We start from the raw sequence: 19,324 nt of genomic DNA on the forward strand, positions 1-19,324 counted from the left end.
GTGTTGTCCGTTATTCCAATTGCCACCTGTTAATTCCTCCGATCTGTTAACGTTGGCGTCAACTTGGTGACTGTTTAGGAATAGCGGCGTCTACCATTATTAGCCAAATAAGAAATTAATGTCCGCATCAAATAAGCCTAACCTATGATTCAAACGCGAAAAATCTAGCCATACGCAAAGATGCCTGAAACATCGGAGGATTTTATGCTACCAAAAGCACCCAAGGATTTATCCTTCAATGAAAATGATTTCAATGCGGTAATTAATATTTTTTTTACGCTGTATACGTGTAAATCTAATAAGTTGCTTTTTTTCATTTGCTTGTATGATATATGCCCACCAACTTACAGAATAACTTTAACGTCGATGCATTTCTACAAGAGCATCGGAAAAAGGCAAGCTTGGAGACAATGCGGGATGATTTGGGCGTATATTTAAAAGTTTTACGATCCGCAATGATTGAACTCATCAACAAGGATTACGCCGACTTTGTTAACTTGTCCAGCAACTTGATTGGACTAGACAAAGCTATAAACAATCTACAAGTTCCCTTAGGTCAATTGAGAGAAGAAGTAATGGCAAGTATTTTTGTTTCGCTATGTCACTCGAAACTGCACCGAATACCAGTTAAACGAATACTACGGAAGGTATCTTGCATCGGAATTCACATGGTTCTTGCACGTGAAAAGGTATAAATGATTATGATATTGATTTTGGATTGCAGCAAGTACGGCAAACTCTAGATGACATGATAAATGAGGTGACAAGCACATTGAATGAGCGCTGTCTTATTAGAGAGCGTAAGCAAAGCTTACAAAGCTTAGCTCATGTGCACGACTCTATCACCAAATTATCTAATATTCTTGTGAAGAAAAATACAGCCAATTCGAAAGATAAGGAGCAGATCAAGCTAGATTCAGATCTCTTGGAACGAGCTGCTACAGAATTCAATCAACTTAAATTTCACATTTCCAGATGTAAAACAGATCTTACAGAGGCGCGAATCAAGGTATCTTCACATTTTCAAGTTGTAACACCTAATTAATACCAATATTGTTAATATTTACAAATTTGTCTTAAAAATGTTAATATTCAACTCTGCAGACGTGCAACGAAATAGGGCAGAGTTTGATGAGTAATCTAGATAAGATGTTTATATCCAGCATAAAGAAAAAACAGCCTGAACTATTGATACGTTGTCTAAGAATATATGTTACCCTTGACAAAGTTTCGGATACAGAAAACCTCTTGCGTAGAAAGTTGATAGCTCCTCTGATTGAAAATGTAATTAATGAAATAACTCTGCAAAGTGAACCGCAAGGCTTGCGAGGCATCTACCAAAGATTACTGTCTATATTTGACGAAGACTTAGCCCAGCTTCTTACAATTACGTTATATCCAGATAGGTAAGTGCTTCACATTTTGAACAAATAGACCCATTCAGTTTAGATGCAAAAAAACTTAGATTGCTATAAGATGCATAACTAAGACATTCTTATAGATAAAAACATCAAAATTATTAAGATTCTTGTGGATGAAATTACTTACGATCACATATTATCTCTTATTTATTTTCAGAATGTCTGTGAAAGGATTTAACTTCATAGTGAACAGTTTTTGGCCCGAAGTTGAAGAGAGGATTGAGTTGCATCTAAATTTAATATTTGCTCCGGGTAATCCTGAGTTGTTTCACAGGGTAAGCAGCAGTATTGCGAAAACTTAGCACACTAACGTAGATGCTTCGTTATTGTCATTTAAATTTTAGAGGAGTGAAAATGTATATATTGAAGTTTAGGGTAATTTATTGTATTTTAATAATCCAGGATAGAAAGTGAGTTTATGGCATTTATAGGCTCCGTTTAAAATATGTTTAAAATAGTCCGATTGTTTCAGAGATATTTGGAAACACTAGAATTTCTAACAAAACTTGAAGAAGCTTGCTGCACTCCTGAGACATTGTCAGAATTAAAAGGGCATGCTCTGTATCATAGGTTTTTGGGAAAGTGGAATTTGCCAGTATATTTTCAAATCAGATTTCAAGAAATAGCTGGTACTGTTGAAGCCGTACTATGTGAAGATATTTCTCCCTCGATGCTCAAAGAAAATACATCTGCGATTACATCAAATGAATTCACACTGCATCCAACCAATGTTGTTTGGGAATCCCTCATGAAAACGTGGGCAGATGGTATATTTCTCCCAAAACTATTACAGCGGTAAGTTTAATGTTGTTAAACTTATAGTTGTTATTGAAACAATCATTCACTGATTGCAGGTTCCAATCATTTTAAATTCTTGTAAGTCGTGTAAAGAAAGAAAGCTAAATTTAAACCATTAAATCGTATATCGTAATGAAACTAATTACAACGAAGTTAAATTAAACTTAGATATCTACAATCAATCTCATTACTGCCAACTTCATTAGTCATACTTATATTTTCACAGTTTTTGGAAATTGAGCCTTCAAATTATTTCACGGTATCAAACATGGTGTAAAGTGGCAGTGACTCAAGTGAGTATAGTATGCAGTGTTGTTCTAATAGAATGTTATTATCATTCATAGTCGCATTAGATTTTATAAATTACATTCTAAAAAATAACTAGTTTCTTTCCCTAGTTAAGTATACTGTAGCAGAAAAGGAAAGATGATACATGTTCAATTAGAAATTATGTGACTACTCGGATTTTCTAAAATAACTGAACAATCAAAATACTCAATAAAGTGGTCATAATAATTTACTCATTATTTCATGGTAATTGTAGAGTTGGCCGGATGCTGCCAAGTCTACTACCAGTAACATTATTGAAACGGCACACCCACCTAGACTGCAGTTTTTGGTTTTTTTATACACTGACATAGAAAAACTGATGAAAAATATGCCTTCATTTTTGGAGGTAGTGTGCAGTAAAATTACAAGCACAAACTCTACTCTTAAGAAGATATTTGAAGGTAAGATGATGCTATTTATTAATACACACCTGTTTGATATTTTTCAAAATACTATCTTTAGATGGTGGCATAGACATACCGTTGTAAAATAAAGTTAGTAATATATCAATACCAACGTTACAGATTGCTCAGCAGAATCTGAGAAAAATTTACAATCTACGCTACCACTTATCACCGATGAAATAATGAAAGAACTAATGTCTCAGAGTGCGATTCATTTGAAACAAGTTAGCGATATCCCTAGATTATTCCGTCGCACAAATAGAGAAGTGCCGACTAAACCTTGCACATATGTTAGCCATGTGATTGAACCCCTAACTAATTTTTACATGGAGTATAATTCAGCCATACCAGGTCTTGTTACGAAATTACTGGAGTCCACTGTGTCTTTGGTGTCAGAACAGTGAGTCACATTTTATTGGTGCAGAAAATGGTTTTGACTTTTTTAGGCTTACGTCATATGGTTCTAATAAATGATTTTTGTCAGGTATTTACTGTCAGTAACTGATGTTTTAACATCTGTACAAAAAACTGAAGAGAGTCTGCGGAGGTTGAAGAAAATCAGAGACAAATCAACAGGAATATCATCGTCAGAGGGTAAAGGCATTGGTGACGATGAGAAAATCCGGATTCAATTAGAAATTGATGTACAGAATTTTTATCAAATGGTAAGATAAATTAGGTATTCGTCAGAATAATCAGCTTCTGTGTGAGTTGCAGATTAATACTAAAAACTGAAATATCTCGTTCAAATCATACATCTACTTCTCTTCCCCTGATCAAACTGAAAGTTTACTAATTCACATCAGTATTATTTTTCTTCAATGTTATCTCTATATGACGGAATTTATCTTATATCATGTATATGTATGTTTTCGTCTTTTTTCAGATAGGGAATCTAGGAATAATTGGAACCAATGTTTCCAATCTGAAGCAATTATTGCAAGTAGTTCAAGAGGCTTTAACAAGTCGAAATGAGACAAGATAAGGTACACCTAACCGTGCATGATGGGATGCCAATGTTTTGCAATAAATGATAATAAATTAGTTCACTTGCGTATTCAGATCCTTTATATGCCGGCTTTTGTCTCATTTTTCATTGATATTTAATGAAATGCAAAATACTCTTAATCATTGTCAGACCAACCCGTAACTAATATTTGGCATCATATTGACGTGCTTCTCAATAACTTGTGTCATTGTTGCATAACTTGATGAGGAGATCTGTACAGTCACATATTTTAACGTATCCAATGGGTCATTTATTGATACGTTTACTGCTAGTAATTATATATCACTGTACAGTGTTTTCATACATTTATTACATGTTTATTTTTATTATTAAGCCAGTTGAATATTTTACAGTGTCATGAAAATCGAATTCATCATATAAAATAAAAGAAAGAATATACAATTTGGAGAAATACGGCATGGATTTTATCCTGTAATTTGTATGATGCGAAAGAAAAACGAATAAACAAATATGTACATAAAAATAACAGATATCAATATAATATATCTTCTACCTACTTAGTCATAAAGAATATGCCGCGACCTGATGGCTAATAGTAATATTAAGTAACTGCACTTTTTCTTTAAAGTCAAAGTATGTCGTAAGTAACTGTCACAGTATACTAGTACAGGAGAAACCATTGCTACTTTCAAAAAGTGGAATGCCTTCTCCAACCAATTGTGAATAATAACATCTTCAAAGGTTGATATAAGTTATTTGATGATTGATTCACTCGATCATACGACAAAACCTGGGACTAGATATCCGTTGTTTAATTTTGACATCTGTCACTCTTACAATCTAGGAATGCATTTTATAAGTAAGTCAATTATTTCGAATAATAGGGAACCAGCACTTTCAATATACAGACATATAACATACTTTCATTTTCAGAATAATGAAATGATATAGTTTCGAATCATTCGACTTCACAATATTATACATGCCAGGTTAATATTTTGTAGTTACATGAAAATTGGAATAATAGCACACAAGTATTTAAAGTGCTTTTACTCCATCATAAACTGATAACAGGACAAAATATAGTTTACCTTCATTCGAATGAAGTATATCACATATTTTTATTTCCAATTGTGTATAAATAATATCCTGATAAACATTGCCGTCACTGTTCCATTAAAATGATAAACTCGGAATATCGGTCAAACTCGAAAATGAATTTTCAGTTTTTTATTTTAGAGAAACAAAAAAAAATAAATAAAAAATCTGCAATTTTGTCGGGAATAATTGTTAATATGTAATATACAAAATACAATATTGACATATACGTTTACACAACATTGAAATAATCTCGAAATTGAGAATAACCTACCAATACTATATAACATTATTAACATTTTTGCATGGTTAACTCGGCAGCTAAATAGTATATCTTCAATGAAACTGGTAAAATATTACGTTATTATTAATTTAACATTATTATAGCCAATATATGTATATTTATTATAAGTATATATGTATATATGAATGTAGTCAGTGCATTATGTTACTAATTATGAGTCACTTAAGGTGAAAAACAGTACAAAGCAATGATATTAGTTACAACGATTCAAAATTGAATTTTAAGTTTTTATAACGTTTCAAAAGAACGGAGTTTCAGTTAATTCAGAAATGTGAAAAAAAAAAATTCGTCGTAGATAATATATCCCCACTTATGTTAGCACTGATTGTAAATTGCCACAAAGTAACGAACGGGAACTGGAAGAATGAGAAACAACACTTTCTCCTGGAAGTTCGAACTTTAATTTAAATGAAACATATACACATTATTATTCTGAATTGTAATCCAGGTAGCCTTTCTAAACGTTATAAACAACCTAATGAGGCTTTATCGCTATCTGTGCCTCTGAGCTATACCTTCAGTAGTGATCGTGCCATGTACTTTTAGGAACAAAAAAATTCATCGTTATATGTTCACTAGCAAAAAATTCATAAGTGTCGGATAGTAGAAAAATTTAATAACATCCGTTCCAAATTGAATCAGGCCCTGTGTAAGTGTGAATGAAGAATATTGACGTACTAGTGTTACAAACCGATTCCAACAGAATGTATTTACTACCATTCTTGAATATATTTCAATTCTATACAATGATACTTCACACATTTCTAAGAACGATAAACAATTTCGTGAGTACTTTAATAAAACACAGTATTCGTTTATCCCCTTCAAGACGCAAGGGTCTGAAGATATTCTATAAGCCTGGCTATGAGAGGAAGATGTGCACAATCTGAGTGGGAAGATATTAATGGCATATTATTATGTGTAAAAGAGTGAAAAGATCAGCGTAGGTCTGGGTTGTCGTTGACTTGTTTCTTAATGCGCAATAAGATCGTTGTGTACCAGGAATCCAACCGTGATATGGAATCATACTCCTTAACTGCTTCTGTGTATCCTTCCAAATTTTGTTCTTCTAGGTGCTCGATTAGCGTCTGTGTCAACAACAAAAAAGTAGGTGAAGATTTTAGGACAAAAACATACTTAACTATCTTAAGTATCTGGCATTTATCCACGTAAAATTTGAACTTTATTTCATTTAATGTTGATAATAAATTACTAATTTACCTTGATAAGTTTGTATTCTCTAGAATCCTGAAAAGCAGGATATTGTTCTTGATAACGTTCGATCGCGTGTTGAGCATTCAAAACATCGACGCAGAGATGGCATAATGCAGCACGAAAAAAGTACTCCTTCGCACTATATTTCAACAGCGAGCTTTCGAGGGACGAAGAGGCGACCTGTAAGTCATCAATCTCTATAAAATTATACATTACATCTCGCATAAGAGCAAGTGTTTAATTTGTTCTATTCTTATACACTAAGATCCCCTACCATCCTATCGTAAACCAAACAGTTAATATGAATCACACAAACCTGTTCATAAATCTGGATCGCTTTGTCGTAATTCTCAAGTTGGGCGGCATATTGTGCCACCTTGAGCAAACATTTATTTGCGGAAGAGTTACTTTCTTCACCCCGGAAATAGTCGGCTGCCTGCTCGTAGTGGTTTACTGCTCTATCAAGGTCGACAGACTCACTCTCATACATCTCTGCTATACTTTGATGGTGCTTAGCAGCCATTGTGAACCTTCCCATGTCCGTATATATCTCTATTGCTTTTAGAAGACAGCTAACTGCCTCTACAATATTGTAAAAAAAAACGTCAAATGAGAGGCACGTTCAGTGATTGCAATTCAAGACAGTTCAACCTATATCACACAACAAACAATCATACCATTTGGATCCGACTTTTTATAACAGTTGGCAGCATCTACGTAGTTTGTCGCAGCATCGTGTCTGCTACCAGCTTTGCCGTGAAGATTAGCTGCTTCACAAAATGCATTTCCTGCGGCTCCCCACTTTTTTGCCATTTTGAACATATTTGCTGCACGCTGATAGCATTCTACTGCTTCTTCTACCTTCGACGATCCTCTGTGGAGTAATACGCGCTTTTTTCAAATATTTTGTACGAATAACACAACGATTACACTGCAGTTTGTAATTACCGCTTTAGATTATTAAATTATCAATGCCAAAATGAAATCTATTCATCAGATAGATTGACAAGATTTTCCCTAATATCTCACAAGCTAGATACAGGCTGAAATTTTTTAATATAAATTTCTTGTATGTGAGATTCGGAAACATCATTGGAACAAACTATATCTTCAGTATTGCTTGGTCATGCTTCAAAGTTTCATTCCTAAACTGGTTTAACTATGATCTTCAAATTTACCTCCATCAGTTGTATGAAACAATTTTTAATGTAGGCATAATGTGTTTTTTGAGAATATTTTCTGTCATCAGTTTGTTAAGTAACATGAATTTCGTCTCGGACAAGCAAGTTCCTCATTCATCAAAGAAATGATTTTTCTGTTTAACAGTAACATATGTCTGTGAATTTTTAATGATACTTAAAATATCGTAGAAGATAATTCTTAGAAATTCGTTATCCATTTTATAAAAAACAATCAAGCATTTATGTTAAACTGAGATATCTTCAGCAGTTTAATTAATCACGTTGCATAACATTTTATCAATACTTGTGAAACCATTTAAATGAAGTTTATCTCTCAGCAATGAATTTTTTTGAAATGCATACCTTTCCTTGATTGAATCAACGAGTAATCACCCGAATATATTGCTCAGTGAATAAGTAATTTTATACTCTTATTTGTATTTCGATATCTTGTACTGCAAGTAATACACATAAACAAATAATTGGGTAAATATAAGTCCATGAAGAATAAATGTAATGGATAGTCTTTACAAAAATAAACTTAATTCAGTGGATTGAGTGAAGTCCGAATGTCGACAGGAAGCATTCTGCATATGAGAATAAACAAAGCTAAATAATACCATATCATGTTATTGTGAAGTTAAGATCAGGAAAAAATATGACTAAGAATACATTTTGTAATTGTTTCAGTTTTCAGTCGATTAACACAAAAGAACAAGGTAATGGATGCTAAGTTTACAAGCACTCGCGACCCTACTTACACAATATACTTGTTCAGTCGTACAGGACATACGACATACAATAACAATTCGGCAAATTATTGTTTAAACTTTAATCATGTGTGTAAATTTAAGATTGTCGAATGTCATATGGACCTTGTCACTCAACCATTGAACATACTGACTCTAAATTGATGTGTAAATTTGGAAGGTTTGTTATGCCCTAAGAACTGAGATTGGAGGAAAATTGTTAGACCTGGAAGTAGTGCCTAAACGTAGCAATGAAGGGGTCGAGTTATGCACGTACATTAAAAAAATATTCATTTGATTTCAATATCAAACTCTTGATGATATGAAATTGGCGAATTCTCATGATTCGTACGATGAATTTCAAGTGATAGTAAAATACGTGAAAATGTATCGAAAATATGTCACTTAGGAATAGGATCGTTTATGCAAATCAGTAAGGAGCTCGTCAAATTGCGACGTACGTATCAATAAATTCGTCCATCCTTGCAGTCTGTCATTTTTCTGACAAATCAATATCAACTCACCCGAAAAGAGATCCAAAGAAACCTTTCGAGGAAGTTAATTTTTTTTCTGCCTCAGCCATGAGCTGTATGGCTTTCTGCTCATTGTCACCCATTATGATAAATACTTTTTAAAACACTTCGCTATTTCTCTATTATACTGTCACTCGCTTTATTGACAAAATCCATTCACTGTGCGCCACCAGTGAGCTCTGACCTGCTCTGACGTCACCATGAAGGAAACATCCACCCTATTCGTTTTCACTTATTTCCACTGAGGGAAGACAGGGGGGATCGCCGTTTGCCAATCGCGTTCGTCTATCTATGTGAAACCAGAAATTGAGCCATACATTGAGGTTAGGTTGATCCGTGTTTTGCGGGTGTTATTTTTTGATATGAAATGAAAGTGATATTCACATTTATAGGGTAATATTAAATGCCTGAACTTATATGTATGCATGTTTTATCATACATCATACGCCAAAGTCGAAGAACATTACCGTTCTTTTTCCTAAATAGATTTATGACTTGATAGTGGTGCATCCATCTGGCGGTGGAATTAAACATTATGCCGCTCAAGCTGAGTCAACGGCCGGGAGATGATCTTTGAAAAGCGGCCTACGTGATATAAAAAATTTTAAATGGTTTTACAGCTGTTCAATGGTTTAATCCTTTCAAGCTTTACAATATTTAATTCACTCGACGGGGCTGGGAAATATTTTATAGCAGGGATGACAAATTAACATAACAAACAGGATAGGCCTTCGTATTCGTGTCTACCTTGTCAGCAATTTCGTCTGTCTATCCATTAGTTGGCCATTGACCATTAGTCCCGGTTGTTACTCATATGCTCTTTGCGGTAGAGTATCTGTGGATTAGGTTGTCCCTGCTTTTCCTACCTAACTTTCTGCCAAATTTCTGGGTAAGTGTCTGGAACGGTTGTTTTTAACAAAAGAAGCCGTAAATTGTAATTGTATCGTGGTTTAATCATTATCCAAGGACTTTATTGTCGTTGACCGATGTACAATCATGCGTTATTATTTGCATACATTAAATCGGCACATGACTTATCTGCGTGAATCGATTACATAAATGTCTACACACTTATGCACGCACACAGGCATAAATTTCTGCTCGTCTGACATAATTCACCTTGTAAGCAAGTCTTTTTACGATTATAATTAATTTCAGGGGCAGGCCAAAAGTAAAGATGCTTCGTCAGACGTTAACTTTAGTGCCTGCGCACTCGCAGCAGCTTCAACAGCGGGGTATGGCGACTTTAAAATCCATCTCACTGCGTCTGAAGTCAGTTAAAAACATCCAGAAGATTACTCAATCGATGAAGATGGTGTCCGCTGCTAAGTACAACCGTGCGGAGAGGGATTTGAAACAGGCCCGCCCCCTTGGAGAAGGCACCAAAGCTTTTTATGAAAAAGCTGAAATTGCAGCACCGGAAGGAGTACCGAGCAAACTCGTAATTGCAATTACCTCAGACCGAGGTCTCTGCGGAGCTTGCCACACAGGAGTTGCCCGCAACATTAGAGATCAGCTCCTTGCAAATCCTGCAGATAAAGAGAACACAAAAATCATATGCGTAGGTGAAAAATCACGAGCTGTCTTAGCCCGAATTTTTGCCAATAATATATTGTTTGTTGCCTCCGAAGTTGGTCGCCTGCCACCAACTTTTACTGATGCTTCCAAATTGGCTGCAGAGATTTTAAACAGTGGATACTCCTTTGCATCTGGACGCATTGTCTACAATAAATTCAAATCTGTCGTTTCCTATGGAGTTGCAGATTTGCCTTTGTACGACAAAGATTCAGTTGCCACTGCTCCGAAATTGTCCATCTATGATTCACTAGATGATTCCGTCATTCAAAGCTATCTCGAGTTTTCTCTAGCTTCTCTGCTCTTCTACAGTATGAAAGAAGGTGCTTGCAGCGAGCAGTCGTCCAGGATGACTGCTATGGATAACGCAAGTAAGAATGCCGGTGAAATGATTGAGAAACTCACTCTGACCTTCAATCGTACTCGCCAAGCTGTCATCACCAGAGAACTTATTGAAATTATTTCTGGAGCTGCTGCGCTTGATTAAGCATACCGCTATAGGGGACGTTTAGAAATCAGATAGATTTAATATTCTTCGCAACAGTGGCTCTTGAAAGAAAGACGCAATATGGAAATTCTTGGTAGCTTTACAAGCACCGTGAAAGAATATCCAACTTGTATACAGTATCATGTAACATTGCCTCCATAGAGGAGGCCTGTCCCGCAATAAATATCAACACTCACTGTAAATAATAATCTGTAGAATGTTATTCAATTCCTCTCTGTCCTTATAAAGTTCGTCTCTTTAATGCACATCGAGTCTTAGGAGTTATGTACAATCCATGTCTATTATTCTTATCGTTTCATTTGGAATGAAGATGCCAATTATTTTTTTCACAAAAGAATACCTGCGAATCAGATATTTTGATCACACATTATAGTGTAATAGCAGAAAAGCCTGACAATCGAAGATTAAGTATAAGTTGAATATAAACGTCAGATTTATGATTGAACCTCTTTTAGCAGTCATAATTACTATTAGTTTTACCTGTTCGCCAAAGAAGCATAAATTTACAAAATATGTCAATGTAATATAATACGTTGAAGCCAACCAAGTGTAAATTAATCTTATAAATCGAGATATGACAACATTGAAAGTAATAAAAAATCGTATTAAATCAGTGTCAAATACTAAGAAGATAACACAGTCAATGAAAATTGTCTCTACCTCAAAGTTTGTTCGAGCTGAACAAGAACTTGAAAATGCCAGATCCTTGGGGAAAGGACAAAAAATTTTTTATGAAGAAATTGGAGTGAATCTTCCTGTAGAAATCGGCTCTCAGTTGATTGTTGCCTTAACATCTGACAACGGATTATGCGGAGCTATTCACTCTGGGATAGCAAGAGTAATTAATTCAAGTCTTGTCAACAATCTAAGCTTAGCGTCAAAAAGTAGACTGGTATGTGTCGGTCAGTATTCTGTGTCTATTTTTTCGAAAACATTACCGGAAAAGCTTATTTGGACAGCAAAAGATGTTGGAAAAAAAAATATCAATTTTTTGGATGCATCAGTTATTGCCATGAAAATAAATGAATGCAACACCAAAAGTAATTATACAGTGACTAAAGTGCATTACAACCAATGTCTATCCCGCATGTCATATAAGGTAGACGTTACGGATTTATATAACAAAACTGCAGTATATGCAGGAAGAAACTTTGCAATATACGATGAAATAGAGCAAGAAATTTTAGAAAGCTACTTGGAGTTCTCTTACGTAGTACTTATATACTGGATGATGAAAGAAGGAGCCTGCAGTGAGCTCGCAGCTCGAATCGTGGCCATGGAAAATGCTACAAAAAATGCCACAAAAATATCAGAAGCGTTGAAACGTGAGTTCAATCGTACACGTCAAACTGCAATCACTAATGAACTTATAGACATCATCTCAGGAGCAAATGCTGTTGCTAAATGATGCATCTCAGTGCATACCTGACAAAATGAAGATTTCAAGGAGGAGTCGGGGAAACAGAGTGTTAACATGAGTGTTATTTCATAATTTGTAGCTATAAATCGGAGCAAAACAGATTAGTTAAGCATATACAACTAATGTAGTAATACTTCTATGATAAATGTTCACTGTGAGTAAACGATTTTATTCTATTCTAAATGATTACTTTAGAAATAGTTGCTGGTAATCTGATATGGTACCGTGATATCTGCCAGTATAGGTTCATCATTTGCAAAACAATATTATAGACTTCTATTTTCAAACTTCAGTTTGACGTTGAGTTCAAATAGATTTTTCGTGGGTAACTGATACGTTTGTGGTAGCAAAAATGAAAATATTTAGTTTAGAAGATGATTTGATTCAAATAAAATCGATTCATGGGTATAAAATTTTACGATTGACAAATATAATCTACAGTAATAGACCCTCTTTATTTAAAATACTTTTACAAATGTAGGTATACATGTATGCAGCATAAGACACTTTTATTCTTCTAAGAATTTTCAAATACACTATACGTACACACAACACTATTCAACTGATTTATATACATATGTATCAATGAAAAGTATTGAAACCGCAGTTGTTAAGCAGTGATAATTTGCATTCAATTATGGATTCTTTTTTTTACTAATGAATTGAGCATTTGAAAATCTACAGTATATAAATCATTCGTTTCATGAACTTACAGAATTTTCATTCTAAGTTGTTTGCTTCTTCAGATGAAGTAAAATACTCAACCATTGATGGTTTTCAAATATACCTATTAAATCTTCATTCTATACCTATTTCACATGTAACTTTAAAATATTTTTCCAACTAGTTTTGGATTATGCTCGATTCTTTATTCGAAATGAATTGCAAAAACGTTTTTATTACAATACAGTTGAAGAATTATATAAGAATTACATAGTTGAATAAATTCAAGTATAGATTCTTGTGCACTCGACTACTTAAGTCCCAGCATCAGTTTCTTTAATTTAATTTATACATAAGTCTGACCCATTTTATGAATCTAATGAAATATGAACTAATTTATGAACTCGGGAATAATTTACTATTATACTTCGTTTCGATAATCACTTTTCCACAACATTTGACAATATATTTACATCCCAGGTAATTATAACAAAAATTATGAGCATATCATTTGCTTAATAGTCTGTTTCACATTTAAATTCAACTCCCACACGCCACTTTACCCATAGGCACTTTACTTCAAATAATCCATGATTTAATAATATTCACGAGAATCAACAAAATTTGTAAGTGAGCGTACACTCAAACTCCTTAACCATTTTGCAATTTCATTTGTAAATCAACCAGATATTTAGATTAGAGCACAGTCTTTGTGAAAGTATACAGTATAATCAAAAATTAAAACTTAATCTCCTAATTACTAACCTGTATTTTGTCTTAAAATTTACAACTACACTGGTGATTCACTTTCAAAATTATTATTCCCAAAGCATATTAACCTTTTCAGGACGGGAATTTTTACGTTGAAATCGACCTTTTATTTTACACGAAATTTGTGTATAATATCAATGAATTTCTCACGTGGAGTATCCGACCAACCCAGTGGTCGAAATTTCGACCAGTCCCGTCCTTAAAAGGTTAAACTGGCCCATCGTTTAGTAGACCATTTAAGCATGTATTATTTAGTATCCGTGTTCCAAGTGAAATAGGCATAATAATTCTTCATTCTATGTTATATTAGATTTACGCAGAGAATAAATTCAGAAAATTATTTATAAATCGCAATTTTGGAATTACATAAAATCTATCTTATGATAAGATTTACAAATGCGTACAAAAGTAAAAACAAGTCTATTCCAGTCGCAATATTATTGAAATTTGGCAGTTCCTCTTGTAAGTGAGTAAGGGTCAAGAATTATAAATTCAAAACGGAATTAATCGGTATCAGATGAATAAAAATCATGTTACAACTATCACTTCTATCTTGCAATGCAGTTCCATGCGATTTATAAAATTAGAGTATACTTTATTACCGTTTCCAAGTCTACTTATATATACCACAACAAAACATCCCTGAGTAAGTTAACTGAATTCCCTTATATTATATTCTGTCAAAACCAGTGCAGTGATATTTGCGAAAGATTTTATTTACAAAAATTAAAAGCAAGAATTTAGATAATACCTAACAGTACGGATTTAGATATAGGTATATATATATATATATTATTTTTATAATCAAAAAATACAAGAGTTTGAATTTTGTCCACAAGACCGTAAAACATCCAATTGCTTAATAACAAATTTTATATTACCTGATATTACATGTATCATTTTAAATGAGTAATGGTAATTGGTTTATAATGCTTATTAATACTATTATGATTTTGAAGTAACTGTGAATGATTAATTCATAACAATGTGATTCACAGGACTGCACAAAAGATATAAGAGACGAGGAAAGAAGAATAGGTTTTTTATTGTTAAAAGAAAAGTAGCAGTGGGCCCCTTACCATTCTGCATCCCCATTAGCTTTTTGGAAAACATAGTCTTTCCCACTTAGATTCATTATGCCGTCTTTTAAATAGAATTTCCACTTATTTCTGCTCCTTGTGATCTAAAATGCAGTAAAATTCCAAATATATTAATTATTACTGTCCAAATAGTAGGCACAAACGAAATGGTCAAGTATAACAACCAAAGTACCAACCTTATCGTACTGACAGACAACTACATTATCCGTATCAAACAAATCTGTTGGATCATCATCAGTAACATCATCTTCAGAATTCAGTGGTTCCTGAAATAATGCGCACACATGAACGTCAATAATTCCGAATACTAAATAAAGATATAATCTCTAGTACAAAACACTTAAACGTAAAGCAGAACGTATATGAAACATTCTAGAAATATCATATGCATTATCCAAATAGGAAGATAATTACACGACGTTAAATCTGAAAAAATATTACCTCCTCACGTGCAGCAGCGTCATCATTTTCTTCTTCTTCTCTATCATCAAGATCTTCATCATCATCATCATTATCTTCTTCTTCCTCATCATCGTCTTCATCAGACGTATCAACCACAGGCCCATCCAATTGAGCTATGTTACCCTGTCATCAATGGAATAGGAATGTAAGAAATATACAGGGTGACCTACGACTATCACTCCACAAGCTATCAATGTGAAAGTCTGCGACTGAAACGTTTTTATTTCTAATAGGAAACTTGTTGTTCGCGAATTACGTTTGAAATTAGCCAGTCCGGTAGTATTTGATCGCTTAGGACAGCTGTGGAGCACATGGCTATCCACCAGCCCTGATCTAAACCATCAGATGATACCGGTTTGGCCATTTTCAAACAACTGTAAATCGCAAACGACAATCTGTCAGTGAGAAATAACAAACGTTTCAGTCGTAGATTTTCACGAGGAATACATAGTGAGCTTATGGGGTGATAGTGCTACGTCACCCTGTATTTAGTAGCTATGATTACGCGGGAAAGACCAACTTCAAGTATGCTGTCATTGTCATTGATTCCTAAAATTTGTGAAAAACAAGTTTTATGTAAAGTCAATTATCTATTGCATAACCTTTGAAGTACTGACGAAGTAAAGTGATGACGAATCAAGAATCGGAATATATTTAACTTTTGAGCCTACTGACGGAAAAGGCATTAATTGTGAAAGAGACGAAATATTCAACGTATACAATATTTATTCTAGAACAACTCAAAACAAATTAAAAGAAATTTAACCATTCCGTAAACATATACTCGTACCTGACTTTGGGCAGTTCGCTGTGTCGTTACACTGTTTGTATTCTGTGTTACAACAGTTGGTTGGGCTAGTTGAATAGGCGCAAGCGTAGGTTGTCCTTGAAGCGTAGCATTTACATGTTGTTGCAACAATGTTGATGCCAGGTTCGCAGGGAGTCCCATTGCAGCAGTAATTACAGGACCAGTTAAAATAGTATGTAATTGGTTACCTGTAACAAAAATGTCTGTGACTACCAAAGCTTTTTATCTTGCACAAAAACAGATATCCAAATATTTTGGCAATTTTTATTCGCATTACAATTGCAATAACAAGATCAATAATACTTGAATCTATGTTTCAATGATTAGCAGAATTTTGCGAAAATATAGCTCCAAAAAAATGGGTCCTCGAAGACCCCACGTGCTCACTAGCGCTAAGAAACCTGACGTCCATAATGAAGAGTTAAAGTGCATAAATGTAGCTACTTGTACCATTAAGACATCAATTTCATCCATACGAACACTGTCAAAATAGGGCAAGATTTTCGAAATTTTAATTTTATTTTTTAAGTAGACTTTGCATTCTAGGAAATCATTTAAATGTGCTTTGGACAGTAAAAATATTTTTCAGCAAGCTATTTCGTAATCCGGTAACTTATGGGTTAAAACTGTAGTAGGATATGTTATTTTACCTTGAATCGCTGAGGCTGGGACTTGTATTGTGAGAACTCGGGGCTGAGCATCGGGCTGACCAGCTTGTGCAGGAAGAGTGATTTGAATTGGGACTTGTCTGTCCAAAACTGCAGCAGGAGCAGTAACTACCTGCTGCGCAATACCACTTGATTGTTGTTGCACAGGATGGCCCGCTTGCTGTGCATGTTGCTGCTGTTGTTGCTGTTGTTGTTGTTGCTGTTGTTGCTGCTGTTGTTGCTGTTGTTGTTGTTGTTGTTGTTGTTGTTGTTGTTGTTGTTGTTGTTGCTGCTGCTGCTGTTGCTGTACTGCAGCTGCAGTTGACGGTTGTTGCACAAAATGATTTCCAGCAATTCCAGCTGTAAAAATGAGAGCCAACATTAAATATCAATGTTTACTGATTTCAATACAATCTGAAAAATACGTACTAAATTTTGTACATATAGAATAATTAAATAGCAAACATCAAGAAAATATTGATCAGTCACGTCTAGACATTACTATCATATGTAATATACGTGCGGATTTCGCCAGATGTGGATTCTTTTTTTCTGTATAAAACTATTCACTTTAGAGGTTCAAAGTGTATTTTGATTCTGCGAGTATGTACATGTGATTGTGATAATTGAAAAAATTTGAGCGCATGGAGTCTTAAAAAAACACAACTTGCAATAAAATTCAAAATCTCTTGTACGGAGTAGAATACAGCTTGAATAGCATGCAAAGTGCGGTAAAATTTTTTCACATATAAAGCTGTATCCTGTTTTGGAATACTTCAAAAAGTGAGCAATAACATATGACTACAGCCATCAAATATTACAAAATTGTTACCTTTATTTGTTGCCGCTGTCTTGTGGGTGGTAAGCTGAGGAGGCTGGGGCTCTGGTGGATCTGGGTTCACCTCGAACGTTTTACTGGACATTAATTTTGTCTCCCATATTTGTTTCAACTCCTGTAATACTTGCTCATCTACACCCTCATCTAAAAATGATTCACGCACGCCAGCTATGACATCTTCGATGACTGTGTTGTATAACTTCAACTGAAACCAAAATACCATTTTACTCACTTTTGTGCTGTGTAAAAATATTACTGAAGTAACGTCCACCTTATGTCGTATTAGATGGCCGTTGACAAAAAAGTGGATGAATCTGCATATTTCTTTTTAACTTCTAGGTAAAATGTCACAGTTGTAAAATGTGTTTTTCTTGCTTCTTTCTGAAGTATAAGCATTGCTGAATTATGTTTTTAGAAAAACACTTCTCTAGCTAGCTAGAAAGGTTTTATATGTGAGGCGAAAATAGCATACGAGTTGGAATTGCAATACTTTGTTGCCTCTTAAAGAATTCTATTCAATTAAAAAAGAAATAAAATCATCATCAAAATAATATCGACGGGTATTTAATATTTTGTTACTTACGTTAAGTATGACAACAATATTATTTTCTCTTGTAATTGTGTAATCAATGAACATTTCGTTGAACATGTCGTGTAACACGTTACGCATACGTGTCGAGGGCGATAAAGATATCCTCATGTTTTGAAGGTGAAAATAACGATAAACGTTTATTATAAATATTTTTATTTAACGATGTTTCGAGCGACTTCATTTTTCAAGTAACGAGTCAAATGTTACTTCAAAACAGAGTACAACAGTCACAAAGGCATTAAGATAGCGAAGATTACACTATTGACAGATCGTCCAAGGCCTTCAGCAAGTTAATATTACCGAAAGCAAGACGTAAATACATACATACGGCTCGTTAAGCACGATGCTTTGTTTCCTGTATTTTTCATTAGCATATTATTTTCGTGGTTTTTCTTTATTACTCACCACGCTAGTTTGACTCAGGGCCATTATGGGATAATTCGTATTATCAATCAATAGAACAACAATACGAATAATCCTAAATCAATGCCCGCTTCTGAGAAGCCGACCTGCCGCGTTGCTCGAGCTCTTTTATACTTTCTCAACAGCTCCCATTCCACCCTATGGCTCAACTACGTCGATCAACATAACTACTCTCGTGATTTTAGCCTTATGTACAGCTTACTGTGATATGAAGGAATATAACCTAAAAAATTGCAATGATAGTTTTTACTACGGTAAAACTAATCGATTTACGCATAACGTAATTTTTTGAGCCTAGTTTACGGTTCGACAAGGTGAAAGTTATAATGGAAGTGACTACGTTCAATAGTTATCATAGGAGTTCCTGAATACGTCAAAATGAAGCAGCCATTCTGCTTTATACTGGACGTATTCCGAAATGTGTGCTAGCGGTGCTAGCACGTCCGACATTTCGAGACGTAATGAAATGAGTTGGGCTCGGAATTGCCTCAGGTATCAGTGTCGAAATTGTGGA

General features: G+C 34.4%; 4 protein-coding genes across 7 annotated transcripts; 2 read left to right on the top strand and 2 right to left on the bottom strand.

Annotated features, from left to right (window-relative positions):
- Positions 1–118: 118 nt before the first annotated feature.
- Positions 119–5,866, top strand: LOC107222716 (conserved oligomeric Golgi complex subunit 2). The gene is made up of 11 exons (XM_015662202.2): positions 119–258; positions 351–578; positions 725–1,009; positions 1,105–1,406; positions 1,579–1,696; positions 1,894–2,216; positions 2,446–2,512; positions 2,764–2,950; positions 3,074–3,353; positions 3,438–3,618; positions 3,840–5,866. Exons 1-11 carry the CDS (start codon positions 181–183, stop codon positions 3,936–3,938), a joined length of 2,148 nt encoding a protein of 715 aa, XP_015517688.2. The 5' UTR covers positions 119–180; the 3' UTR covers positions 3,939–5,866.
- On the bottom strand, positions 5,704–9,206 carry LOC107222722 (alpha-soluble NSF attachment protein). 2 transcript variants are annotated; one of them, XM_015662207.2, is made up of 5 exons: positions 8,995–9,206; positions 7,218–7,414; positions 6,857–7,122; positions 6,547–6,720; positions 5,704–6,413 (listed from the first exon to the last, which is right to left on the bottom strand). In XM_015662207.2, the coding sequence occupies exons 1-5, from the start codon at positions 9,084–9,086 to the stop codon at positions 6,264–6,266; spliced, it is 879 nt and encodes a 292-aa protein (XP_015517693.1). In that variant the 5' UTR covers positions 9,087–9,206; the 3' UTR covers positions 5,704–6,263. The 2 variants fall into 2 exon arrangements, with proteins under 2 accessions (XP_015517693.1, XP_046592072.1); XM_046736116.1 differs by having other exon boundaries at positions 8,932–9,057.
- A 562-nt stretch (positions 9,207–9,768) lies between these two features.
- On the top strand, positions 9,769–11,274 carry LOC107222718 (ATP synthase subunit gamma, mitochondrial). Its single transcript, XM_015662204.2, has 2 exons — positions 9,769–9,892; positions 10,162–11,274. Exon 2 carries the CDS (start codon positions 10,181–10,183, stop codon positions 11,063–11,065), a length of 885 nt encoding a protein of 294 aa, XP_015517690.1. The 5' UTR covers positions 9,769–9,892; positions 10,162–10,180; the 3' UTR covers positions 11,066–11,274.
- Positions 11,275–12,838: 1,564 nt separating this feature from the next.
- On the bottom strand, positions 12,839–19,090 carry LOC107222699 (transcription initiation factor IIA subunit 1). 3 transcript variants are annotated; one of them, XM_015662169.2, is made up of 7 exons: positions 18,793–19,090; positions 17,790–18,000; positions 16,961–17,317; positions 16,293–16,498; positions 15,482–15,625; positions 15,217–15,306; positions 12,839–15,123 (listed from the first exon to the last, which is right to left on the bottom strand). In XM_015662169.2, the coding sequence occupies exons 1-7, from the start codon at positions 18,814–18,816 to the stop codon at positions 15,016–15,018; spliced, it is 1,140 nt and encodes a 379-aa protein (XP_015517655.2). In that variant the 5' UTR covers positions 18,817–19,090; the 3' UTR covers positions 12,839–15,015. The 3 variants fall into 3 exon arrangements, with proteins under 3 accessions (XP_015517655.2, XP_046592530.1, XP_046592529.1); XM_046736574.1 differs by having other exon boundaries at positions 18,712–19,089; XM_046736573.1 differs by lacking the exon at positions 18,793–19,090 and adding an exon at positions 18,379–18,704.
- Positions 19,091–19,324: the final 234 nt, after the last annotated feature.

This window comes from Neodiprion lecontei, chromosome 4 (assembly GCF_021901455.1).
Source record: "Neodiprion lecontei isolate iyNeoLeco1 chromosome 4, iyNeoLeco1.1, whole genome shotgun sequence".
NCBI lineage: Eukaryota > Metazoa > Arthropoda > Insecta > Hymenoptera > Diprionidae > Neodiprion > Neodiprion lecontei.

What these genes read in the sequence shown, in the direction of transcription:
- LOC107222716 (XM_015662202.2), top strand. Translation starts at nt 181, where the DNA reads ATGCCTGAAACATCGGAGGATTTTATGCTACCAAAAGCACCCAAGGAT. An exon ending in GTAAAGTGGCAGTGACTCAA is followed by an intron (nt 2,513 to 2,763) that starts GTGAGTATAGTA and finishes TGGTAATTGTAG; the next exon opens with AGTTGGCCGGATGCTGCCAA. An exon ending in TCTTAAGAAGATATTTGAAG is followed by an intron (nt 2,951 to 3,073) that starts GTAAGATGATGC and finishes CCAACGTTACAG; the next exon opens with ATTGCTCAGCAGAATCTGAG.
- LOC107222722 (XM_015662207.2), bottom strand. Translation starts at nt 9,086, where the DNA reads ATGGGTGACAATGAGCAGAAAGCCATACAGCTCATGGCTGAGGCAGAA. An exon ending in TTCTTTGGATCTCTTTTCGG is followed by an intron (nt 7,415 to 8,994) that starts GTGAGTTGATAT and finishes ATTACTCCACAG; the next exon opens with AGGATCGTCGAAGGTAGAAG. An exon ending in TAAAAAGTCGGATCCAAATG is followed by an intron (nt 7,123 to 7,217) that starts GTATGATTGTTT and finishes ACAATATTGTAG; the next exon opens with AGGCAGTTAGCTGTCTTCTA.
- LOC107222718 (XM_015662204.2), top strand. Translation starts at nt 10,181, where the DNA reads ATGCTTCGTCAGACGTTAACTTTAGTGCCTGCGCACTCGCAGCAGCTT.
- LOC107222699 (XM_046736573.1), bottom strand. Translation starts at nt 18,495, where the DNA reads ATGAGGATATCTTTATCGCCCTCGACACGTATGCGTAACGTGTTACAC. An exon ending in AGCGAACTGCCCAAAGTCAG is followed by an intron (nt 15,626 to 16,292) that starts GTACGAGTATAT and finishes CATTGATGACAG; the next exon opens with GGTAACATAGCTCAATTGGA. An exon ending in ACGCTGCTGCACGTGAGGAG is followed by an intron (nt 15,307 to 15,481) that starts GTAATATTTTTT and finishes GCATTATTTCAG; the next exon opens with GAACCACTGAATTCTGAAGA.